The sequence below is a fragment of the Thunnus thynnus genome, chromosome 14 (assembly GCF_963924715.1).
Source record: "Thunnus thynnus chromosome 14, fThuThy2.1, whole genome shotgun sequence".
Classification (NCBI taxonomy): domain Eukaryota; kingdom Metazoa; phylum Chordata; class Actinopteri; order Scombriformes; family Scombridae; genus Thunnus; species Thunnus thynnus.
In genome coordinates this window covers 6,570,842-6,598,511 of record NC_089530.1, presented here as the reverse complement: position 1 = coordinate 6,598,511, position 27,670 = coordinate 6,570,842, and the positions used below count along the sequence as shown (strand labels likewise).

Below are 27,670 nucleotides of genomic sequence, written 5' to 3'. Positions count from 1 at the left end.
AGATATACATAGTATTATTTTATTCTGTTTCTGTGACTGTGCTATTTAAGAAATGAATATGCCTGTTTGCAATTATTAATATTGTCAGCTGGGATGAATGCTGGTGGTCGCATTCCACAGATGTTGGAGATTTTACGGTGAGAGGGGAAAATGTTCTTTCTCTCAACTGAAGTGTTATTTTAGAGCAATGATCTGCATCCATCACACCAGATGACTGTGTCAGTTAATAGCATGAGCAGAAGCGTTTAAGGTGTGTGGTCCAACACGGTGCAGCAGATTTCTGACAAAGTTCACTGTGATGGTCTGCTGGATATGTCATCAGATGCTGTCAGGATCGCAGGGACAGGAAAAGAGGTGGATGAGGAGAAATAGGTTGGTTGTTGGGAGGAAAGGGGGGTGGGGGAGCTCGGAGGAGAAATTGATTTGTCTCCAGCTGCTAAGTCTCATTGCATGAGCCTGTCTGACGGGGAGCATTACAGTCAATCACTGTGGATCAACTCGACTGCCGCGCCACACGATCCCGCCGCTTGCCCCCAGACAAATTATCTCATTCACAAGCAGTGCATGATGGGAGAGCCTCGAGAACATTCCGTATTAAAAAAAAAAAAAACCCACAATCACGCAGGTATCTGAGGATTTGCTTTGCGAGGAAAGTGCTGCTTATACGTTGAGGGGATCCTTATCTGGTGTGGTCCTTATCCTCAGAGACTTATGTGACTCTTCAGGAATACGTTACTGGGGAGAATCAGGCTTTAATAATGTCAGACATATTGTACTGCTCATTTATAGATTTTTATAGATATTACTTTCCAGTTGTATGGGTGATAAATGCCTACATGAGTGCTACATGCGCTCATAATCCACTGAGACACCACACAGAAAAATGTCTAAAGGCTAGTTAGTAAGGTATCACAGTAGGGTTCATATCAAGTGCAACATGTTCATATCATTTTCTTGTGTGGCGTCATGAACTGTATCATGTTCAAAATATTTTATAAAGAGCCAGAAAATTCAGGACTCTGAAACGGCATTTGATATTTTCCAACAGCTTTAAGAAAATGAAAACTAAATACAAGATTAAATGACAAACAGGCATTTGTTGCACTATGTCCTCTGTTTGCCTCCGTATCTGTGCTCTCAAACCTTCCCCCTAACAGGATTTCTCATCGAAGCTTCTGCAGCACAGTTGCAATGCGCAGAAGAGCTCACACAGCACCTTCTCACCGCAGAGGAAGAGCACTGTATGTGTCCAAAAAGCTGATCCTCTTAAACATGCCAAATGTCGTGAGTAAGCAGAAAAGGAATTAAATGGAGGAATGGTGGAAAAGGAAATCACAAAAAGTAGAAATTCAATCTGATGTGCGCGTCTAAGCGAACAGGAATTAAATGGGTCAGAAGGCTAAATACATTTAGATTTGTGATAAAGCTCCTGGCTCAGCAGCCTCCTGGGTGATTGAGGTAATTAGTTATAGCATTGGGGTGATGCCATGGTAACAGGTTGTTTCAAGTCCGTCGTCCTTCCTCCTCCTCCTGACATTCATCCGCCCTCCATTCTTCTTCCCTTACAGGGTAGTAGGAAGCCTCAAACAGAATAACTGAGCCAAAGCATTTACTACACATCCAGTTCAGCTGTTGCAGACAGTTTCCTCTAACACATATCTGCAAGAATGTTTATCTGTACCTATGGGAAAACTGAAAAGTCTGAGGTTTCAAATATTTTTCAAAACTACAAAAAAATACACATCATTGTCAGGCTTGAGCAGTGGTTCCCAACCATTTCTGTCTGACACACTCTCACAATCCTACCAGATAAGATGTTCCAGAGGCATGTTCCAGATGAGTTCATTTCAACTGATTTTACAGTTCCTACCCAAACACAAATATGTGGGTATGTTTTTTAAATCAAATCGTAATTTCTATTCTGTTTTAAACAGATGAGCTACTGCACAGTGTTTCCCTCTGGCAAGTAGCCCCTGGGGTGCATAGGACCTCTGGTTGGGAATCACTGGGTTAGGGTGTAAAAAGCAACAGATAATGGTGATAGCTAGTGCTAACAGTAATGAAATTAAAACAGCTGCTAGTCGGTGCTCTATAGCTCCCTCCCACCCAACTGTTGCTTCTTTTAAATTGCTTTACTGAAACAGTTTTTGAACATGAGAATCCCAAAATAGCTGGATGACCACACAAGCTCAGCAGGGAAAGTTAGGAAATTCTTATTCAGATGCTCGTCAGTCTTACACAACTCCCTTTGTCAGAGTTATTGTTGCTAAGCAGCAGTTTGCACCTTGAATGTCACCTCTAACAGGAAAGTCTGAGCTAAATGGGCCTCAAGTCAGAAATTTGACTGATTAAATGGAATTCACTGGACTCCTCTAATCTCCGGCATTTATCATTCTAATTTTCATATCATGTGAATCATTACTGTTCAAACTCTAAACTTCTTCCCTCGTGGCAGACAGCGAATCAGATTAAAAATGTAATTTCTTAACATGAACAAATGTGAGAGAAACCCACAAGGAGAGCCAAATGGTAAATATAGGAAGACCTGACAGCTATGTCACTACAGAGTGAACAAACAAAGCCAGAGGCTTGAAAGAATACAAACTAGCTGCGGATGTCTCTGCAGATAAACGATGCAATAACTCATCTGTGTAAAGCTATTGTTGCCCTCTAAAGGAAACACGAGCCGGCAAACACCTGAAAAAAATACACAAGCTCGCATAAATCAACAGAGACACGAATATGCATACGCTCAAGTGCGTAGTCGAGTACACATAGCTCTAAACACGAACCCAACAAACACATCGTCTGAATACACAATTCACTTCAACCACATTATATTTAAGATTTGTAATTTAAAAAAGCAATTGAAATATATCTATCAGGCACAAAAATTACAATACAACTAAAATTCAGTGGTGAAATGTAACTAAGTACTACATTTACTCAAGTACTGCACTTAAGTACTTGTAGTGATGTAGTGATGTACTTTACTTAAGTATTCCCAGTTAATACTTATTTATGCTTCTACTTCACTTCATTTTTTGGCTTGTGGCCCCTTACAAAAAAAGCAGTGTATGTTCGGGGCCCCTTGTCACGTTTTAAATGTGAATGAGTCGTTAGCATTTCCACATAAGATGCAGACCCTTTAAACTTAAGAGACAGTACCCCTTTCAGATAGTTTCATGAGGCCTAAAGAGGTTAAATTATCCAACATTTCACAAAAAAGGAAATATTCTGTCAAAAAGATGTACATTTTTAGCAGAACTTTGTGTTTTTCTTTCCTACCCCATTGTTTGGGGGCCTGACCCTGGACTACACTACCCAGCTGTACATGAAGTGCTTAAAACTAACTCCACTATGACAAACATGGACAGTCAAAAGCTGCTTACACACTGATGCATCAACAATATGATAATGTAATTTAAAATAGTATATCAGGGGTCATTTTTTCTGCTGTATGAGCACTTTTCTCAAGATATTTTAAGTACTGTCAAGTAGGATTTAGAATGCTTTTACTTGTAACGGTATATTTACATCTTTGTATTGGTTCTTTTACTAAAGTAAATGGTCTGAATACTTCTTTCACCACTGCTTAAAATAATTAATACAAGCTGCGACAGGCATAGGGTTTGATTATATAAGACTTCTACATGCATCTCACAGTCTCAGTCGGGTCATGTACTGACAAAAATGTAATAAGAAAGCAAGAAATTGCACAGTGAACCAGTCCTTGGCCTCTGAAGATACACACACAGCAAGCAGCAATGACAGTGCAAGAAAGATCACACACACACACACACACACACACACACACACACACACACACACACACAAACAACACACACTCACATATGTCCACATACACAGGTGTTTCTGTGTCTATCTGTGTAGTGGCAGTCACGGTTCAGGAGGACTGCAAGGACATTTGTGGTTACCTCAGCAGGGGCTGTTTAGGGGGCGGAGGCGGGTCACCATCCTGGCTCTGCGGAGGCTTCTTGGTCACCTGTTTATAAATGTTCCTCGCCGTCACCCCGAGCCACAGCATGGTCGACAGAGACGAGTAGTGCAGCACGACCCCGACCTGAGATGGAGTGAAAGAAGGTACATACAAATGATTTTCTTGACTTTTCTGAACTTTTGCTCATATATACTTTAAAGTACATATCTCTGAAAAATGTCAGACTTGATCATATTTCATATTTCTGTAACTCTAAGAAAAGATGTTCAGGAAGAGCTGCCGTTCCTCTCTGAATCATCATCAATGTCAGTCCAAGGGTTTCTCCTTAGACGTTTTCCTTCAAGACTTGACTGTTTTGTCTTATCCTTCAGTAAAAGACAATAGTACAAGGATGGAGAGACAGGTTCAAAAAGTGCTATTGAATCATCAAGGTTGTCTGGGATAAGAGCATTATAGTGAGGTTATACTGGTGGATACTGAGCATCTCCTTATCAGTTGAGTTAGAGGACATGAGGTGTGCACTGTGAATAACAAATCTGAATATAAATGATAGTCACGTTGACAACTATCAGCGCGTGATTGTTTTTCCAACACTGTATACATATCTGCGCTCTTCCTCCTTTTAATATTCATGAATTATGCTTGAATGGGGGAGCTGATCTAACTTTGTTTAAAGGCTTTGCCAGTTCATAGAAAGAGAGAGAGAGAGGAGAATGGAGGGGGGAAATTAAAATGTGCTGAGCCTTTTCTTCACTCAGTCAGTCTGTTCGCTCTGTAATGGCAACATGAGATACCCAATCAAATGGCTTCTCTCCAGCCTGATAGGCCTAGGGACCAACACTGGTGTACCAGAGTCCAGATGCTAATTGGACGTGTCCTTGAGCTGCTTTATGGAGAGCAGAGAGCGGGCGCTAAGTCAATCACTGCTTTGGAGTCAGCACGCTTCAGAGCTTCATTAGTGTCAAGAACAGACAGAAAGGAAGTGCGGTTGTAACATGGAAATAAGGCTAGAGGAGGGGTTTTCACATTACCAGAAATGGAAAAGGTAGCAGAACACACATTGATCATAATTGACTTTTTGGTGTCCTTACAGGCATGTTGTCAATCTGGCAGTTTTTAGAAATACCTTATACCGATCGTGCAATTGCAGTCTGCACATCATTTCAATTTACTTTTTGAGGCATTTATATTATTTTTATGATATTATTATTATTAACTTGTTCTTCACAGATGCGGTTGGTGTCACCTGTGTAGTTTAAATAGTCACATTTTACTTATTTCCTGTGTGAACTTTATAATGAGGATGAAGTCATCAAAGATCCACAACTGAAGGTTAATAACATATTTCATTAGTTGGGTATAATGAAGAGTTTTGGTACATACGGTGCATTCAGAAAGTATTTAGACCCCTTCACTTTTATGACATTTTGTTATGTTGTAGCCTTATGCTAAAATTGTTTAAATTAATTTTCCCCTCATCAATCTACACTCAATACCTAATGATGAAAAACCGAAAACAGAAACAGAAAACATTTTAGAAATTTTTGCAAATGTATTGAAAAGGAAAATGTGAAATATCACATTGAGATAAGTATTCAGACTTTTTGCTATGACGTGAAATTTTAGCTCAGGATCCTTCCATTTCTCTTGATCATCTTTGATCAAGGCATCCTTGAAAGGCACACATCTGTCTATATAAGGTCTCTCAGCTGACAATGTATGTCAGAGCAAGAACCAAGCCATGAGGTCAAAGGAACTGCCGGCACAGCTCAGAGGCAGGATTGTCTCGAAGTCACAGATCTGGGGTAGGCTATAGAAAAAAATCTGCTGCACTGATGGTTCCAAAGAGCACAGTGGCCTCTATATTTCTTAAATGGAAGATGTTTGGAACAACCAGGACTTTTCCTAGAGCTGGCCGCCGGGCCTGACTGAGCAATCAGGGGAGAGGGGCCTTGGTAAGAGAGGTGACTGGTCTGATGAAACTAAGATTGAACTGTTTGGCCTCAATTCTAAGTGTCATGTCTGGAGGAAACCAGGCAGCACTCATCACCTGCTCAATACCATCCCAACAGTGAAGCATGGTGGTGGCAGCATCATGCTGTGGGGGTGTTTTTCAGCAGCAGGGTTGAGGCAAAGTACAGAAATATCCTTAATTTCAATGATATTAGCATAAGGCTGTATCACAACAAAGTGTGAAAAGGTGAAGAGGCCTGAGTACTTTCTGAATGCACTGCACTCAGTAAGTGTCAAATATTGATATATTATTTCATATATACATTATACTGTATATTAAGTATTGTATATTATATTGCTATATTATTATATTATTTGTAAATAATAAATTGTGGTCCATAGAATGAAGGTATAGTTTTTTGGTCACAACTGTCTTAGTTACCCACCCCATGTATGAGTTATCTCTAGTCTATTTTTGGACATCCTCAATCAAGATGAGCCCTCAGAGGCAACTTGCAACATTATAATTATTTCTAAGTTACTGTGGTACAGCGGTGGTTCAGATCTTGATCTATGGGAGAGAAACTGGATTCTCACCAACAAGACTTCTCAATTGGCCAGAAAGTTCTGGTTTTGATGGAACAGAAGTTGATGTGATGGATGAAAATCATAGTTTGAGCAACAATGAGACCCTTATTCCAGCTCCCCTAAAAAATCTTATAATGAGCACACCCTCTCACCTCAGACTACTGAGCAACCAAGTAATGATGCCAAACCAAAAACCAGATCATCCACCAGGACAACAAATAGGAGATCCAACAAGAACAGCACCCTGCCCTCTCAGACAGGCGACCACAATACCAAAAATCAGACTGGTATTTAAGTAGGTATGTATCTGAGAAAAAAATGGGATATGTGGGTGAATTATATTTGGATAAGACCGATAATTAATCAACACATGGATATGCTGGTTAGGACAGCCTGCTAAACGCAGCCATATTTTGACATTTTACTATTCATTGTTGCTGTGTGCTTTCACCTGATGTGCTTTTGTTAGCAGAAAATCTGGGTAAATACATAATTTCAGGCAGTGATCGGATCAGTGAGCAGCACAATGATCACACAGTTAACAAAAGAGGAGCTGGAAACAGCCCCAGAAAACCTGATCAATGCTCCCCCCATTAAAAAGCCAGTGTCTGTCACCTCAAACTCCCTCTGTCATCATTCAGGATGGATGTCAATGATGCATAAATGAAACTGCACACCCATAAAAAATGGTTTGAGTTCGACTCAATTCTGACAGCCAAACAGTAATTCTGTTCAATTTGTATACACTAGAATTCACTGAAACAAAATGAAAGTTAGCACTTGATGACAATCAATTCAAACAATGATTAGCTGTATCTTTCTGCAGTATCAACACACAGTGTTTACAGCCTAAAATCCTACACACACACAGTTTATCACAACATAAATCACTTTTGGTTAGTTGTAGGTGGCTGGTTGGTATTTCAGGGCTTTAAGGTAAAATCAGTTAATGATCATTTCTGTAAAATAGCAACAAATATGACATGGCAAAGATGTCATGTTCAGTATAAGTCAAATCACTATCTCTCCAGTGGGAAGAGACAGAGAATGAGAACTTTAAGTGAAATGTGACAGTATTGAGGAGTCACCACAGTGTAGGCTCACTGTACACTAGCTTACAACAGTCAAACAGAGATATTTGTGCTTTTGTTGATATTTCTCACCGTTTTTCAAAATCAAGTTTTGGTCCACCCCAACTTTACAGTTTCAGTTTGATTTTCTTACTAAAATCTCTCCAAACAATGTTCCCTCACTGTCCAGCTGCCATAATTACTTGGTCACCTCTCACTACAGATTGCTCTACTTGATTAGTGTCAGTGGGGGTTGGGGCTGTATGCAGTCTGTCACCTACTGTGTCTGTTTGCTGTTCGGTGCTGAGCAAGTAGTAGTAGGGTTTTTAGAGCTTTTTCTCTGAAAACAGCTGCCTGCTGTGGTCAAAAACGACACTATGCAAGTGGTGACAGCCGGGCAGCTGAACAATGAGCTGAAACTTGCTATAAAGTCCCCAAAGCTGAGGGGAGCTGCAGACCCGGGTGATAATTCTCTGTAGGCTCATCACGAGTGACGCCGCTGACATTACACATTGTTATCTGATACAGTGTTATTATAGCAATAGTGATTATAGCTACTTTAATCTTCCCCTAAAAAGACCACAGAACTGAACACCAACCAAAGCTAAGGCAGTAGAGGACAGTGTTCGTTATGGTAAATATATAAATACAGCATTATCTGTATCTGTATTAAAGTTTACAGCTTTTCAAAGAAACTTGATTTTAAGTAGGAAAATACAGAGATCAACATAGAATTTCTGATTTTTTTTTAATACAACCATTATTAGGGAAAACACAATAATCAGTTCCATCATAATTTGATATTTGCAAGATTGATACATTATATAAATGCAATACATATTCTATATCCACTTTTTTATTTGGTTGAAGAGTCTTTGACATCATTGTGTTCTCCCCACTACTGTAAAAACAAACCTAGACCGCTAGTGTTTAATGTGAGAATACAGTAAACATTATCATTGTTCCAGTGGGAAGAGAAGATATGAATTCTAACTTTGGGATATTAAGAAATCTCAGTTGTGTTGTTTTTTAATTTAAAACCAGTGGCAACATGCTGTAGGTTGGGATCTGCTGTATGATATGAAATATGAGATTTTCTATTAGAATATAATCAGAAGGGTAAGATGCAGAATGAAACAGTGAGTTTCCAGACATTGCAAAGCAGCACAAACACAACATGGATAAACCTCTAGTGTAAAACAGTACAAGGAGAACAGTAAGACAGTGTACAGCGGTACAAGACCTCTACCAACAGTGTAAAATCATACAAAAAACAGTAAGAAGGACACTTAACTAAACATCTAACAGTCTAATGGCTTGAAGGACAACACTGTCCTTGACCTTAAACAGCAAATAAATCACTATATCATTCAATATAATATCATTCAAAATAAAGCTAATTTTAACCTCTTGTAACCAATTTATTTTGAGTGTAGTGTAGCATTTTCTGTCAAGATAACATTGTCAGGTGAATTGTTTTAACAATTTTAGCATATGCTAACAATGCTATACTCAACGGTCCCTCTAAGCTGTCTTCCATGGGCATATTCATTATATTGGCTCCCCACTGTTTTTGATGCATAAGTAACCAGTCTACCGGAAGCTTTTTCCATGTGGGGAAATGAGCTCAGGAACACTCAAATTGGACCCAATGGAAGTTGAGTCTTTTTTTTTCACCATCAGAAATAATTTCACAGTGGCACACTAATGAGGAAATCCTCAGTATTGCATCTTAAAGCTGACAGTTGGATGTAACCTCAGATCTGGGTCACATCCTTAGCCAAGTTCTTCGCTAAATTAATCGGTTATTTAATGCTGGTCACACTTGCTGAACAGTCAACTGATGGATGGCCTAAGGTAAGATGAGGTCAGTCAAGGGAAAATAAGGATATACTGTATGTTTTTTTTGTCTTTGCTTAATAAGTGGCAAACAGAGGCTGTAGTCTGACAGCTGGGGTGTTTCTCAAATCAACGACAAAGTGAGTCATGTTGGAAGAAAAGACCGAAATAGAGATTAGAGATGACTTTGACTTTGAGGCTGTAGAGACATTGGATGCTGCATAGTGATAGTGCCACAGTGGGTGGGGAGGCGGTACAACTCTGAAGAGTGGCATACAGATAAAGAGCCTAGGATGCAGGTGGGGATGGTAAGAGAGGAGGGTGCGGGGCGGAGGGCTGGGTGGGTAGTGCATGCTTGAAGTGCTGCGAGAGCTGCCAAAGCAAGTTTCAGAGCTCCTTGAAGTTCCTTCTGTCGGAGGGAGAACATGTACTTATGTGTCCTCCTGGGAGGGGAGGAGGGGGTGCATGTGTGTGTGTACAGAAGGGAGGTAAGATGATTGGGGGAGTACAGAGATCTCAGCAGGCACTGCGTGTATGAGTGTGTGCATTTCAATGTGTGTATATGTCTGTGAGCGGCGTGCGATCACACGTCTCCTCAAGCAGTACTGTAATTATCCCAAATTGTGTCTGGTGGGGCCTGCCTCAATCCCAGTGGAACTGCAGACAATCTGGGCTCCTGCCCAAATCTGCAGAGAGTTATCCTGTTAGCAGTGATTGGGTAAAGGAGGAGCAGCAAGAAACAGTTAAAGGCCCAGGGATAAAATTAGATAAATGAATGAATGCCAAATAAATTAAAGAGCAAGCGTAGGGCCAACTACATTACGGCTTTATGAACAACACCTGCACTGCTGGACAGAAGGTGTGCTATATGAGTAGACTTCAGTATGATTTATGGGTACCAATTTTCTAATGAGGCATACTTTATAGAGGGCTTATAAAGTGTAACTAAGCGATTTAGCTAATCAATAGTTTCCCTAATGCTTTATAGACCAGTTGTAAGCAATTAATAAGAACGACTTTTGTGTTGTTGTGAAAAATCGCTTTCCACTCGTTCTTTAATTGATTACAACTTCACTAAACAGTGATCAATTAGAGTACCGTCTGAAAAAGGGCTGCAAAAATATCCAAACCAAAATCCATCTGTTAACTATTAATTATTATTGTGGTGGAATAAGTCATTCACAAGGACTCACTAACATTTATAACTGCAGGTCTGATTATTATAAAGGAAACTCATTCCCTTTATTAATGACTACCTCTCTAATAAGCCATCAAGACTTAATTTATATAGTAAATGTTAGTAAGTCATTAATAAAGGGATATGAGATTTTCATTTTCTAAAAAACGACTCTGTATTAAAGATCTAATGAAAGAGGAGAATAAACACCAGCCAAAAGGCTTTTTCATACTCGGCCACACAAAAGTTGTTCTTACTAATGACTTATTAATGATCTTCAGAGCATAAAAAATGTAGACTTGCAACAATTAGTCATCAACTAATTAAATTAATTGTCAACTATTTCGATAAACAATTCAATGTTTTGAGCCCTTTTTTAAGAAGACAATTTCTTTATTCTCTGAATCGAGCTTCTCAAATGTGAATATTTTCTGGTGTCTATGATAATAAACTGAATATCTTTGGGTTGTTCTGACAGTGGTATTTGAGAAACAAAACTATTACTATGCTCCCTGATATATGAATGATTTATGAATATACTTTTTTTTTTACATGATCACATAACACAATTATTTTTGATTAGGATCTGATTTGAAAACTTGACTGTACTCTCAGGAGACAAACAATGTAATTGTGACACTGTTTCTAAATGACCCCCAGTATATCTGTGACACTTTCTTGTTACTTATCGACAGACATGTAAACCGAAATGTATATTTCTATGATAAGCTAATGCTGTCATAGTCTGATAACATCAGAGAGTCAATTGATCAGCCAATTTATCAAACTCTAGTTACATTGTATTAATCCCTTACAAAATATTCCTTATTAGAAAGTGGTGCCAGTATAATACAGCATCATTACACCAGTTAAAACAGCATATTGCTGTGGGTATTTATGGATGTTTCAATAGGCCTTTTTCATTGCAGACATTTTACTAATAACATAACCGATGAATCTGTTTTATTAAAGTGTCCCTGTAAGCTGTGACAGTGTGACAGTGAGCCTGCATGCACAAAACCAGGACCCTGAAACTGAAGCAGCAAGATGGAATTCAGCCATCATTCATTTTATTATTCACACCTGTTCTGTCTTCTGTGAAAAAGCTTATGGTGACGAATATTCACAATATGAAGTTCATCCTTCAGATGTCTGTCAGCACAGTGAGGAGCAGAACTATATATAGTATATAAGTTATTAATGATAGTTAGTAGTGATGTTAAACTGCAGGGAGCAGGTGAGCGGGGCTAAAGCTGCATTTTATGACAAACACCAGCTTTTTGTGTCAGTTACAGTTGTGGAGGAAAACTTGACAGCTGACAAAAGTGGTGACTTCTGACAGACTTCTCTGTCACTAAGCCTCCTGCTAGGCGGCTCAGGCAAAAGCTTACTAGTGTCAAAGATGACGCTTTGCATTTCAGCATGTAGAGGTGGAGTCTTCTCACTATGGAAAAAGGGGCCACCTAAAGTGCTTGTGACAGCAGTAGAGGCAGCTGAGTCCCAAATGCACTGCAGAGCACAATAAAGAAAGCTAACAAGGCCCATTGATGGATACAGGGAGTGTGTGAAGGCAGTTGACACTGTGAGTGAAAAGTAGAAAAGTGTACATAAGTCTCTTCACGGCTACATACAGTAAATGCGCCCCTGCTGAGGTGAGCTGACAGTGGAGGATGCTCTGCTGCGGCTGATGTTTCATGCTCACAACCTGAACAGGTCCAGCTATCAATCACCTGCAAAGGAAATCCACCAGGACCATATGGCTTTCCAACCATGTGAAAAGGTAAAAAAGAAACATATTACTTTTGAATTCTAACTTTCTCTCTTTTTGACACCAACTCTTATCCCGACACAGACTTCAGCTACCCCAAACACATGTGCTAACGTCTTTTTTCCCAGCTCCTCTACAACCTTATATCTGTATTCACTGTATACATAATAATTTCATTTAGTTTAAGGCCTTCCTCCTTGCTGCACCTCCATTGTTGCTGACTATAAACCTAAAAATAGCGAGGCAGGCAAGAAACCATTTCTTTGACCTGTTTCCAAATCTGTCCTGACATCCTAAATTTCTGTGTCCCTCTGTGAGTCCTGCTCACTCATTTGTAACTGTGGGCTGCAGAGATGTAGCCACCAATTTGGGCACACATCAACACAAAGCTACTAGGAGTCCTGCTACACCCATAGATAAAAAGGTAATCAAGACCACACATTGATTGTGAAGGGTCAGAAAGTCCCATGCCACACTGCCGTGAAGGTGAGGCGGTCTCCATCATTCTAGGCAGTGGTAGATTTAAATTTGCTCACATTATTCCTAAAAGATGAGTCAGACAGACTCCAGAATAACCACTTTGTTGTCCTTTTTCTATTTATGTTTTGCAGACTAAACATTGAGCATTTCTCATTATCTACAAAACGACTGAAAACATGTGGGGAGGACTGCTTTACAAGCCGCACTCATGTAAGATGCCTTTATGTAAGCCGAGAGATGAGGCTTGATGGAAGTGAAAATAAAACTAATCTCCAACCAAATGAAAGAAAACAGAATGAACATGCAGCTCTATGAGGCTATACTGAGGTGCGCACATGTACGTATGACATAAATTTAGCCAATCAGCGTCCTCAGATCAAATCCGAAAAGGGACATTGAGGAGTGTGATCACTACTCCTTCAAGACCCAACCTGAACTCGGTAAAATCTCTCCTCCATGATCTGTTTGAGAGGAGAACTTTGGCGGAGAAACTACAGGTGAAAGAGCTGAGCTGCTTTCCATGCTTGCTTTTTAAAACACAGGGGCAGATCAAGCATGGACAGTTACGGGAGTGAGGGATATGAAGCACCTGTCTAAGAAAGTAAGGCAACATGAGAACACCAGGGCACACATGGAGAATTCTGTCAAGCTAGCCATTTTAGGCACAGTGAACATCACTACCCAGATTAACGATGGTTACAGGATTAAAGTGAGGAAACACAATGAGGAGGTGGATATGAACGGGCACATTTTATCTAAAATAATCAATTGTGTGAAGTTTTGTGGGGCTTTTGAGTTGGCCTTGCGTGGGCATGACAAGATGGACTCCTCAGACAATCCTGGCATTTCCAGGGGATTGGTGGATTTTGTTGTCTCCCTAGACAGTGTGCTAAAGGAGCAACCTAAGATGGTGCACAACGAGCTGTTGGACTGCATGCTGTCAGTGCTAAAGGATTACATTCTGGAGGAAGTAAAGAGCACTGATTGTATCGCCATTCAAGCTGGTGAGATGACTGACATTTCCATCCACTGCTTGTGCTATGCTACATCAATGACAACAGTAATATTCTTTTTCGAGACCAAACACCATCTTTACATCGCTTCTGGAGAGGCTACGCACCATACTCCCAAATGGACAAAAGGGCAAAAGCCCAAGCTTACGATGAGGCTTCTGCAATAAAGGGTAGCCAGCGGTGGAGTGCAGTGTAAGATAATTTCTATGAAAACGCTCACTACATCCACTGCTATGTGCATAAGCTGAATCTCGTCAAGCAGCAGGCAACATCGCACATCTCCAGGATCAGCACTTTTTTTTCTGACTTTGGTGGATTTTCTGCCTTCTTCTCCAGGTCATGCAAGCGAACCACCGTGCATGACCAAGTGGTTGCGCATAAGACTCCCAAGAGCCTCTAGAACATGGTGGAACATCCACAATTGTGCTGTAAACACTGTGTACGAGCACAAGGATGACATCCTGAAGTGTTTCCAGACCGTCAGAGACTCTGGGAACTTTGATCCCCCAACTGTCACAGAGGCTGGGGGATTTGTGAGGATGCTTGAAGATGAAGTTTTCTGTTTTTTCACAGACAGACAAGTTCACAGACAGCATGCTAACGACCAGGTAAATAACTACTATTGGCCGATAAAGCTGTTGTTGTTAGAAAGATGAGTTGCTCACTTCCAACGGTCTGTAAAAGCCTAAATGTGCCTTGTCATCAAAGTGATTATCATAGAGCACATCACAATTATATTTGTTTTTACATTTTAATAGGAAAGAGAAGAGAATCAGATTTAGATAGTTATGCAGGTAGTTATGTGCAATAGTGCAAGTAGTTAATAAACATAGTTTTTAATAACAGGTGTATTCAGGTGTCCACCAGGCACCAGGTCAATTTCTAGAAGAGGCCTAGTTGATAATGAAGATGGCAAGTTAGCAACTTAAACGTTATTTTTTGGAGCAGGGCCTCCATTTCCTCTCTGTGTGGGGACAGTGCATCTGACCAGCAGCACCAGCCAATAAAGCAATGGAAGATGCTGAGACCAGGAGAACAGCAGAGACTGGCGACAGAGGTAAGTTGTGATGTAATTGTCTGTGTTTCCCCTATAATTTCTTTCAGGCCTGGTGGTACGCAGCCAAAAAAAAAGAAAAATCCGAAACAGAGACGGCGCACAGGATGGCATATTCCCACAGCTGACTTCAGTCAAATGATGCAGCAGGCGGTCCGCATTTTATATTTGCATTCATATTTTTGTTCACTTCCACACACATAGGAAAGAAATTCAGGATATAAGTCATCTTCACATGGAACAAAATATGTAGTTTATTTATTTAAATACCCCTGTAGAGCTTGTTTTGTTGGGGAAACCAATAGGGAGTTAAAGCTGAAGCGAAGTAAACATACTGTAGGTGCAATTAGGAATAATGATGTTAAAATCTTTGTAGTCATATACTTGACTTGGACACAATAACTTGTACAGAATCACTTTCATCAAAATAGTTTTATTGCAAATTTTAGCTGGTGATGTATCTTTTACAGATATGTGATGCCTTCTTGAGGCATGCCAAGGAGCGGTTTTCCTTCACCCAGCACCTCATCAGCGCAACGCTGTTGCATAGAGAGTTGTTCCCACAACACAGTGTGAATTTCCATTATACAGCTCTTGAAACAACAGTGGATGCTTACCTCATGCTGAACAAGGCCAAGCTCAAAACAGAACTGTCCCTCATCTATGAGAACAGTGAGTTCAAGGCTTGCAGTGGTGCAGTGCCTCTGTACCACCTGTTTTCATGCAGAATAACTCTGAGAGCACTTTCACAGAGACTGTCAGCCTTCTCAAGATCCTCATCACCACACCCATGGCAACAACTGAATCCGAGAGGGACTTCTCTACTTTGAAGAGGTTCATGACCTTCCTGAGAAACACCAGCACACAGGATCGCCTTAATGCTCTGGCTATGCTCTCCATGGAGAAAAAACTTCAATAAAAAGGTCACTGAGAGGTTTGCCATTCAGAGGGAAAGAAGAGCAAGTTCCTCTACAAATAAGCTGTCAGACAAATGTGAAGGTTTTCCCACCACATTGATTTTTCTTGCTTAAATTGGTCATGGAGGCATCAAAATTTAATTGAGACTGGTAAATTAACAATGAAAACTCTTTATAGCTGCTTTATTGAATATCCGGATATCAAGCAGATGTACTCAAACTTTAACTGGTAGTGTACATTTGTTCATCTTCAGCCCCAGTGTGGTGCGTTTGTGCTATGTGCATAGTTGAAATTTTAGAACAAATCTCAAATAATTCTATGCTTATGACCAAAAGCTGGACAGTCTTCAGGCACACTTACGCAGAGCAGGGATTTTGCTTAAAATCCTTTATGTCAAGGGAATTTCAGTTTATGTGATTAATAATTGGCAGTTTTACATAAATTGAAATGTCTGTGAAATAAAGGCTTTTAAGCAAACTCCCTACTCTCCGTAAGTGTGCCTGAAGATTGTCTAGTTTTTGGTCCTATGTATTTTTTGTTCTTCACGGGCACCTTATTTTTGCTAAAAGTGTCTGAATAGCAAGGACTTAACATCTTAACTTCCTAATTGCACTTCATGTTTACTTATCCTGATCTTTACCTCCCTATTGGTTTCCCCAACAAAACAAGGTCCACAGAGGCATCTCAATAAATAAACATTTTCTATTACGTGTTTGATATTATGTAACTGCAATGTAGTAATTGATACCTTGGTTTTTTTGCATTAAATCATACTGGGATGTTTGCTAAAATTGATTGGATGTGGCACAACCCTAGAAAACCCTAGACAATTTTCCACCAGCCACCACTGGTAAGGCCTAGTGTGTTTTTTTTTTTTTCTATTGATTTCAGTTTGTTTGGCACAACCACCTTGTCCCGTCAATGAAATCAATTGGTTGTCACAAATGTGAATTTTGAGAACCTTTGGTATGCTTGTAAATATTGTAATTAGAATAAATCTCATGTTCTACTTTGACTCCTTCAATTTCTTTGGTTGTAGTGCTATCGTCTACGTTCTCCCCCAAGTTCCACCAATGGGCCATAGAAGCCTGAAGGAGTATCTTTTGCATGGTAGCATTCTAACATTTGCTAATTACCACTAAATGCAAAGTACAGCTGAGGCTGATGGGAATGTCACTACTTTTGCAGGTATTTGGTCATGGACCAAAGTACTAGACAAATGGAAACTTTGTCCTGATGATATTTCATCCTGTGGGGAACATGAATGTTTCTATTACATTTCATGGCAATCCATCTAATAGTTATTGAGACAAATGTCACCCTCATGGTGTCATTAGAGTAAAAATGTCAGAGGTCAGTAGGCCTCATCCTATGGGGACTGTAGACATCTGTACAAAATTTCATGGAAGTCTATCCCATAGCTGTTGAGATATTTCAGTCGGTTATCCCAAAGCCATGCTGCTAGTGTGGCTAAAAAGAGGACAACCACAATCATGGACATGGAAAGGCCAAAAAAAATTAAATACTGAGCATTGAAACCATCTACAAGCCTGGTGCATGACAGTTATTGCCAGGGATGCATGAATGTTCCAAATAAAAATCCTTATTATACTCTGTGATTTTGCCATTTCATGAACACTTAACTGCAAGGTTAAAATTCCTGGCAAAAATATATCTGTACGGAAGTCCAGGTACATACTACCACATTCCAAAAGGTCAAGAAAATGCTATATAGAATTTGGGCCATAATACCCACCACTAACCCTAGGCAACAAAAGAGGACACAGACAGAAAACAGAGAGACAGGGAGCTCATTGTGCCACCACTTCACTTAAAGAGACCAGACCATGCATGCAGCTGGAGCATGAAAGACACATAAAGCTGTGTTACTGTAGGTCCACACGGTGCACTCAGTGCCCTGATTGCTGACACCTGAATAGACATTCATAATCAATTTTCTGAAAAGCTTTGAGAGTGGGACGAATGAAAAGGGGATGCACTTACTGCTTGACAGATGATGGGGTATTTGATTCGATTGATGCCGCCGGCAAACACAGCGAAGGTCAGAGCCGTGTGGAAACAGAAGTTGAGAAGCATATGCCATCCCTTCCGACTGATGCGGATTGCACTGCCAAAAAGAGACCAAGATGCAGAAAATTAGCAGGTACATACTATAACCCATAGTGTTTTATGTTTCAGTATGAAGTAAAATCTCATTGTTATTCAGTTTTCAAGGTACATTGCCTATCACTCACATTCAGCATGATTTAAGCCAGTCTTTTACAAGGCCTGCATAAATTGCCCTTTTCTTTTACCTTGCCACTGCCATAGATTAACAACCAGGGGAAGCTTAGGAGTGCTCCTCATAGAGTCTGAATACTGCAAACACGCCATTACATACTCAACTGCCAATACGTGGACTGAATAATAGAATATTTTAAAGCACACAAAATGTTTAACCTTGACTCAACTTTTCATAAGTGAGGTAATCATTCTTACTAAGTATTTTTAGTTATCAACATAATTCCACACATGTAAAACTGGTATTACTCTTGTATATTGTGTTAACTCACACTACATGTTTTAATCGGCCTTCCTGCACAGCCAGTACCTGCAACCTTTATGTTCACACTTTACAGATCAATTGACTTTACGATGTAAGTGCTCAGTGCTCACACTGAATGCAAGCACAGAATTCCCAGCATTGTATTTTCACATTCCCACACTTCGCAAGCTCTACTTGTTTTGTTAAGAGAAATACAGGAGTTTGAGTCTGACTGAGGACAATTGCACATTTCAACAGGGAGAGTCAGGTTTTTCACCATCATTTTGTGGAAATGAAATTGGGGAACATGTCTTTAATAATGTACACAACATCACTTGTGGTCTAACCGTTTTCACTCTTAATAACTAAGAGTATTGCAACATTGGCACCGTGGAACAGCGGGAACAATGTAGAACATAGTGTGAAGCACAATAACACAAGTAACAATGCAGGAACATATATCAAATTAGACTTATGTCTATGAATCTGTGGCCCTGGTGCATGCTGGGAAGTTTCCTTACACACCTACCTTGGGTGGCTACAATCATTAGTCAACTTATTTTAATCTAATAAAATATAATAATATTATGGTCAAAGTCTACACTACAAGATAATAAATAAATTAAAAGTGTAAACTAATTACTTTGTTATCATTAATAATACTGTTAATGACAATGAACTGTTAACTATTTGCTAAAACCAGAAAGTGCACAAAACCGTTATTCTAAGTCAATTGTGTTTCTGTATACACAAGACTAATGTGCAAAAGACAAATGGCTTACTCATAAGATTCTCTTTATGAAAAAGGTGACAAGATATACACTAGGAGCATTGGTCAATGGTGCTGCAGTGCCTGGGGACCTACTGCAGTTCTTTTTGCTAGTGCTAGTGGTCAGGGGCGTCGACAGGTGTATTAACCCTAACATACATGTCTTTGACGGTGGGGGGAAACCCAACAGAAACACAGGCAAACATGCAAACTCCACAGAGAAAAGACCTGGGATGGCCGGGATTTGAACCCAGGACCTTGCTGTGAGGTAACAGTGCTAACCACTAAGCCACTGTGTCGTCCAAAAACAGACGAAGAACAAAAAAAAGAGGAAGGATTAAAAGTGGTAACACTTCCTATAAATTACATAATCTTTATTTTAGAATGTTGGAACTCATGCAAAGGGCTTTTATACAGAGTTTTAGTAAGAACTGTATGTGTTATTCAGTATACAATCTCCAAAGCTCTTTCACACATATTTACATTCACAGTATATGCGCGGGTATATGCACACAAATAAGAAATCACTCTGCTGGTTTGATGATGAAATAAAGAGAGATTGTTTCCAGTTGGCTGGGCCAATTGAAGTTTTCACAATGTGATACTATGCACTCATACCCACTTTGTGAAATATGGCATCTGCCAGGGGGTTACACAGCTTTGGGCAGGGCACTTAACCCATATTACCATTTTCCATCCAGCTGTTAGAGAATAGGCTAAATAGGTCAGACAATACCGACATATTTGTCGTACTGTATGAATTAACAGACCATCTATTCTTTTAATTACTTCCCTGTGTCAGCTCCCTCTGTTTTATCCGTAAAGTCACTGTCACCATTTGAAATTAGATAACCCTGTGCTGGAAATCTCCACTCCCCAAAATGGAGGAGCGGAGCCCCAGCTGCACGTGATCCAACTGTAGATGAAGCAGTGGCTCAACAGTGAGCTATGAGGCGTGTCTGGGGCCGGGCTTCACTGCTCTGCATAAGGGGAGGGAGAGTTAAGGCTGCTGTTGTCGATGCTTCTGCCGAGGTCCAGGTACTGAACTCCATCCAGCATAGAGGCCATAAATCAGGCCTGCTCCTGGCCTCCCTGGAAAGGGGTTTTCATAGGGTCTGCTCTCGGTTTTCATTGGGTCAAGTACATTAACCTGGCAACCCTCCACATCCCCATCTCCCAGAGGGTGGGGGGAATAAAACTGTCCTCTCTCTGCATCTGCTCTCTTACCCTACACCCTCTGCTGAGACAACTGTAAGGGACAATAAAGCTATGGACAGTATAATATGACACATTATAGTTAAGGTAGTTTCAGCCAAGCAGTTTCATTGGTGGAAGATGTTGTCATATTTGGAATGTCCAAACATGACGATAAGTCCCATAAACCATAGGTAGCAGTGCTGTTAAATGGAGAAATGGAAGTGGTTGAATGCTAATTCTTGTGGAGAACAGGCAGCAATATGGCAATAGGGCTAGTACAGTATAGTGGTTAAAATTAATAACACTATAAAAAGTATTTTCCCAATATCAATACATTACAGTAAGTGATGCTGAAGTTTACTTTGCTTCACCATCGTCATATTACAGTTATTAATCTTACAGAGCCACAAATAGATACATTACTTCATCGCTATGCATCTTGCAAACAGTTGTATTTAAAAAAGAAAAACAGTATCAAAAATAAGTGGCATCTTTCTTTCACTCTCTTCCTAAACAAATGCACGTGCTAGCCAAGATCTTAACGACACGAGGTGGGTGGTGCTCATGGGAAATGCAGTCTTCATTCTGGGAAAACACTATGGCTTTTGTCCACAGGAGCCGCTAAAATCAACACAAAATGAAAGTTCGTTGTCGTTACTTTAAATTATTTTTGGTGACAGCAACAATTTTAGAGCTGAGTCGTGGGATAATTTCCTCTGTGTTTGTTACTACAAGTGACCCCTTTTACATTACATATAGTCTTCTAACCCATTGTTAATATAATAATGATGATTAGTGCAGCTTTAATTATCTTATTTTGTTGCTTGCAACAATTCATTTGGACAACTTCCATTTTGTATAACAACAAACAATATGATCGTATCGTCAAGCTATGTACAGTATCTTCACTACACTTTACTGTACAAATCAGGCATCACATGTGTTGGTAGCCATTATGAGTCATATGAACCCTAAACTGTTTCTGCTTGGTTTTCCCTCCCTTTATTTAAAGGCTAATGATATTATACACATAGTTCTGTCACTGAATGTACAGTAACCCTAACCCTAAACAAAAAAAAAGATTTCATAGATTTGGTCACTCTTGTTTTCCTTCTTCTTATGGGATCAACTGCCTATATTTTGAGATTTTGCCAACAGAGCATCCATCTTGCTTTGGCTGACATAAACCAGAAGTTTAATGTTGCCATGGAGTAGGTCAGTTACCAATGGGTTACATCTGAGCCCATTTTCTTGTAGCTTACAGGACATGTATTCACATTTTCTTCACTATGAGCAGTCATACTGTATTAGCTGCTAGCAGCAGCACTGTAAGCATGAAAGTATAGACAACAATCAACTAGATTACTTTTAATGAAGAAGAATTGTCTAAATTTGGTAATAATAAAACAAGATCTGAAGTTGGAGGGAGCATCCTTTTATTTGATTTGTAAGTGTTTAAGGACATTTATCCTTGTTGGATATTGATAATACAACCTTTATGACTCTGAGAAGACTTTTAAGGCAAATTGCGCAAATCAGGTTCCTTTACTTAGCTACTCCTCATCCATCATGCATCACCATCTCACCCATAATCACAGATTCTACCTTGAGTTACCTTTCTGTCAGATAAATAACCAATAACACATACTGTATGCATATATTTATGCATATGTGTACAGTATATGCATATGGTAGTGAGCTAAAGTGAGAAAGTGACAAATTCAAGCACGTACAATCTACTGTGCCTATCCTTGAACAGCCTCCCTCGCATCCTGCCCATTTAACACGCAGTCCTAGCACTTCACGGCTTGGATACTGTCAGTCAGCTGGAGTGATACTACACAACTAAAGTGTTACTAAACAGGGTTGTCTTTTAGTGCTGGGGAGTGCCTAGAGGGAGATGTGGACGAGGAGGAGGAGGTGTTGGAGTTAGTGAGCGCCGTTGAAAGAAAAACCCTCTAACCCTCCCCTGTGTGTGGCAGATCACACAAAAGCTCTGGCTTCATATCTCTAAATATGGGCTTGTTCTCACTCTAGTTTGGACTGTAATGGATTGCTCTGAGAGGCACTTTGTGACGGATGTAAGTGTTTTGAAATGCACTTTAACATTTTTTTTTCAATTACAGGAAGGCATCATTACATGGTCATACATGTAGATTATTATCCTTTTTTTTTAAACTTTTGATTCCAACTTGTAATTATGTGCAGATTGAACGGCTAAAGCTTAAATTATAACACAAAGATACTTTAGTTCCTCAGTAATGATTAAAATATACTTTACACTATAGCTCTTTATGTATCTGTTACGTATCAACTGTAAAAATCTAAACTCATAACTTAATTTCCTTTGAGTTACTTTACTGCAAACACTGTTTAACTACATTTTACCATTTATATGTTATTGTTTGACTGAAGATACATTTAAAAGGAAAAAGGGGTTTGGAATATTGGTATTTTTTTCCTTCATAAATGCCGGGGTGTGTTACTACAATTTCATTCAAAAAAAGGCTCCCAATGAGGGTTTTTAGCACTCTGCTTCACATCATGCCTGTTAGCATGCCTTAGCTGTCTTGAAACCCTGTGAAGCATGTTTATTTGTGTTGAGTCACAAATCCAACTTGATATTTAGGCCACTCATTCTGCACAAAACATCAGAACATACAGTGGTGCCTGGGATCTGTTTGCATTTCAGTTCAATCAAAAATCTCAATCTTCTGCAATTTTGAAATCGCTCCTGCCTGTATTGCGGTTTTCCATTTTTCCTCCAGTCAATACTGCAGTGCTAGACGACAGTAAGTGATGCTGCTGTTCGGAGACCCAGATGCTGTCATCGCTGTCTGACTGACGAAGGACGCGCCCTGTCTCCGTCCCAGGTGTCACAGATGGATGCAAATGGAAAACGTTGCAACTTTCGTACCGCATAACTTTTGTGCTTTAGTTGCAGCAAGGACAGGAAATCATAAATAAGACCAACTATTTCTGTTTGAGGTAATAACTGTGTTATTCTAAGAATATAACTATATTTCTTGAAAATGTGACATTTGAGACATTTCCTTTTCCCTCTATATTAAAATGGATTGAGAGCTATTACAATAATACCACATTAATGCCATGGACAAGATAAAGTGAGTGATACTCCATGAAGGCAACAGATGATAAATTGGCATGCTGAAATAATACGCCAGACAGGCTCCCTCCTGCTTTAATGACAGCAGCCAAGCTAAGAAGAGCAGACAGATGCCCCAGTGCAAAAACACCAGAGCCACACGGTACATTCTCTGTCCTCATCTCCATATGGAATAAAAGGAACAAAGGATGGCCTCAGCAACCCTCAGAAATTCATTAGAAGCATAAATTTAGGTAAAGCACTTCTACGACTGTCTGAATCACACATCCTAACACACACTTACACACATCTGTGTGTGTGTTTTAGATCCTCTTAGTCAGACAGGCTGCAGTGCTTCATGCCAGCCTAAAGCATCTGACTCACACCACAGTCAGTGCAGGATCTGTGACAGAGGAGTCAAAAACAAACTGTAAACCATGAAGGTAAAAAAGGCAAGAAATGAAGAGATTACATAAACGCCTGACTGAGTGACCAGATGCAGAAATGAAGTTGAGGGCTGTGATTTTAAATTAAGGTGCGGCAGAGTGAAGAGCCGATGCGTTCTTCAACAAAAACAATAACAAAAGGTGGTGATTTCTTCTTACCTGTGGTGCACTATGTAGGTGATGATGGAGGCGAAGAGGCAGAGCAACATGACTGCCGTGCAGGCATACACGACCGGGTGCAAAAACTCCCCAGGGTATGGGGGGAAAGACAGCACCTTCTTCAGATCCTGAGGCAGAAACAGAGAGAAAAACTGGAGATCAGAGAAAAGGCGCCACAAATACAGTATCATAAAAAATAATCAGAGAGCAAGAACCTCGGCCTGCACGGTGACAGTGTTTCACAAAAATCCGCCCAAAGACGAAGATGATGAGCCCTGCATATGCATAGGCACAGTATACTGCACTGACGAGATATGCGAGCAAAATACAAATGAATGTCAGGGAAATGTCTTCGAGTTAGAACGCTGTCCAAATCAGCATGAAAGAGTAACAACCCTGTCGAGTGAATATTCTTCCCCTGCATTTACATTTTGCATTTTCAGGCATTTAGCTGACACTCTTATCCAGAGAGAGTGAATGCAACAATAGTGTAAGCTTCCTAGTCTGCCAACATAAAAAGCAAAACAAAAATGGATAGGAGCCAGGCAAAAGAGAAAATAAAAAGAAAACAAAGTTAAGTCGCTCTTTGTGTCTTTAAAAGACACATTGTTAACAGACGCTCATTAAGCCTCACACTTGATTTGCTTGCTTATTCTACAAGAAGTCTACAAGACTAACTTCTTCAACTCGTACATCTACACTGTGACAGCTCTAGCTTATGGCTCTCAAAGTACAGACAACTCTTTAAAATGTGATTTACACTTCATTTATCACTGCATCTGTAAGCATTAGATCTGTTTAGGAGATTAAAAAACAAAGTGAAACTAGGGATGATCTCCAGAACTGTTGTAAAATCAGTACACTCATTTCACATGCACTGGACTGCCCTCGCGCTCTGTGCCACAGGCAGGTGGAGTGCCAACAGTGACGTCACGGTTTAGGCTCCATCATGTTGATGTTGCTAAATAAAGCACACCTTATCTCCATAACCCCGCCAGCTCAGTGTGAGTTTGTGTCTGTGAGAGTGATCCACATACATGTCTAACTCCATCATTGTCTTGGTGAGTAGCCAAGTGGGATATTCTCTCTCTGAGTTTATCCAAAGGGCTGATGAGCCTGTCGGGGCCTGTGAGGGGTCGGGACCCTCAAGTGAGCATTTATAAGCACAGTTGTAAAGCAGTTGACAAGCTGAGATGAAAGGTTTGGGGACAGGACACTGGGGAGATATAAAGCAAGAGAGTGTGTGGTAAGAGACACTCGGTCCAACCCTCATCGCTGAGGCTAATAAAGCCTTTCCTGGGTGAAGGGAGAAGGAAGTAAAAGAGTTGGAGCCACGACTTCTTGTGAAAATTCACTATGTAAAGTTCTGGTTTTCTGGAGAGATAATGTGATGCCAGCCTCCCAGAGATCACATATAATGATCTCTTGATAATTGCTGGATATTGAGACTATAAATGAATCCTTAAACTTGCTTTGCATTTCTTTGATAAGCCTCTGCTTCTTTTTATCTATTGCAAACTGAAAATGGAAAACACATTGCTCCTTATGCATTCCAACATTCCAAACGCTACCTGACACAAGCTGTTTAAAGCAATAGTTTGGCATTTTGGGAAATACACTTTGTTTTCTGGTGGACAGTTAGATGAGAGGATCGATACCACTCTCATATCTGTCCATCAAATATGAAGCTGCAGACAGCAGTTAGCTTAGCTTAGCATAAAGACTGGAAACAGTAGGAAACAGCTAGCCTGGCTCTGTTGAAAGGTAACCAAATCCGTGGAACAGGCCCTAGACTGTCCCAGCTCAATTTGGGCAAAAGGAAGGGTACACCCTGGATTGGTCACCAGTCTATCACAGGGCAAACATATACACATATACAAACCACTATTTAGGTCCATATTCACACCTGCAGGTTATTTTAGAGCCAAATATTAATCTAACCCGCATGTCTTTGGATTGTGGGAGGAAACCGGAGCACTTGGGAGGAAAATAACGCAGACAATGGGGGAAAATGAGGCACTAAGAACCCCCCATCAAGGCCCTATTCAAGTGGTTACACTGGCATTGACCAGTCATTAGCTGAATCATTGTTTTGAAATATTAATAAGAGATGGAGAAATAGATATTTTTCTCAAAACCCCATATACATTTCATTTCATTTTTTCATTTCTAACCCTAAACCTAACCTCAAACCTAGTGTAACAAGCTGCAAACTCAACATTATCATATTATAATCTTATAAAGTTGCTGTAGTGAACATCTTGCCTATTTACACATCCAGCAAATACAGAGCAACATTAGCTTTCATTTGGAATTGTATTTGTGTCCACCTGATGAATCTATGTCCAGTGTTTTTATCTCCACCATTTCCTGAGGGAAATATCTGGCTCTTTAGCTGCTAAAATGCTCCACTTCACCAGGTAGTTGCTAACATTGTCTGTCAGCCAGTTGGTACTGCAGAGGTAAACCAAAACAATGAGCTAACAATGAGGGGAACTGCAGAGTCAGGTAATAATTCTCTGTTGGTTGGTCACTATGCACAACCTTACATTACATAAAATCAGTCAATCCATTGCTAATATAAAAATATTGATCATAGCAGCTTTAATACTAGCCATAATATCTCTGAGGAACTTTTTGTAGCCTAAATTTGAAGTGTGGTGTAAGAAAAAATCAGCATTATCATCAATCTTTAAAGATACAGACATTTATGACTTTGCTGCTTGTAGCTTGGCCATAAAGTCAAAAACGACAAGAGGGAGGAGAGAAGGAGTCAGAAATGAAGAGACGACTGCAATTAGACCTGAGCAATGAAATGTGCCTTCACTTGGAGCGTAGTTGTACACAGACAGTCAGAGGAAGGAAAAAGAGAGAGAAAGTGGCCCTCAGCAGGCAAACATCATATGAGAAACAGATTCTGAAATTGTAAACCGCTTCATATTATTTGTTAGTTACTGATTTGCAGGGAATTACTAAGTTTGTATTTGTCCTCCGAGCGATGTCATCGAAGGACAATGAAAACTTGTGTTAATTACAGCTCAATGAAATGATGTTGCTGAAAAAAAAACACACATTGCTTAAAGCATCAGCAAGAAATCCTGCTGAAGTGAAGCTTTTTAGTCAGTAAGCTGATTTATATACTTTAAGAGCAAATAGCCTTTCATAGCAGGTTGGATGGTGAAAAATGACCCCACACAAACGCCAACACAACTAAAGGTCAAAGAGAAAACGTTTCTGAGGGAATCAGTTACTGCATCAGTAAAAACAAAATCGTGCTCAGACATGTTGAGCATGATGCTAATCATCACGATGTAAGTGATGGTGAGGGAAGGAGGAAGTCAAACACTCTCATGGGACGTATCATCATCATCATCTCTGGACTTATAGTGTCGACTGAGAATGTCAGCTCCTCACCTCCGGAGTCTGTCACCATTTCTCATCCCAACAAAAAGAGCTCACCAGACCACAGCTGTGTGCTGAGCTGCTTTTTACAAAATCCATAAGACGTCATGCATCTTGTAAGTGTTTACGTACTTACAGAACCGTAGAAGAAATCAATGTACTGTAAAATTCGGTACTAAAACTGCACTGACGAACACCAACCGAGCTGCAACTTTGAACACTATT

At 40.0% G+C, this 27,670-nt stretch overlaps 1 protein-coding gene across 3 annotated transcripts in view; it reads right to left on the bottom strand.

The window, feature by feature from the left end:
• LOC137196685 (adhesion G protein-coupled receptor A3) overlaps window positions 1-27,670 on the bottom strand; it is a 166,356-nt gene that overhangs the window by 9,282 nt on the left and 129,404 nt on the right. For all 3 annotated transcript variants that reach the window (XM_067609460.1, XM_067609457.1, XM_067609459.1), the window contains 3 exons: window positions 24,044-24,171; window positions 17,826-17,949; window positions 3,939-4,084 (listed from right to left, as the gene is read on the bottom strand). In XM_067609460.1, the coding sequence (XP_067465561.1) occupies window positions 3,939-4,084; window positions 17,826-17,949; window positions 24,044-24,171 (398 nt within the window). The remainder of the gene's footprint in view (window positions 1-3,938; window positions 4,085-17,825; window positions 17,950-24,043; window positions 24,172-27,670) is intronic.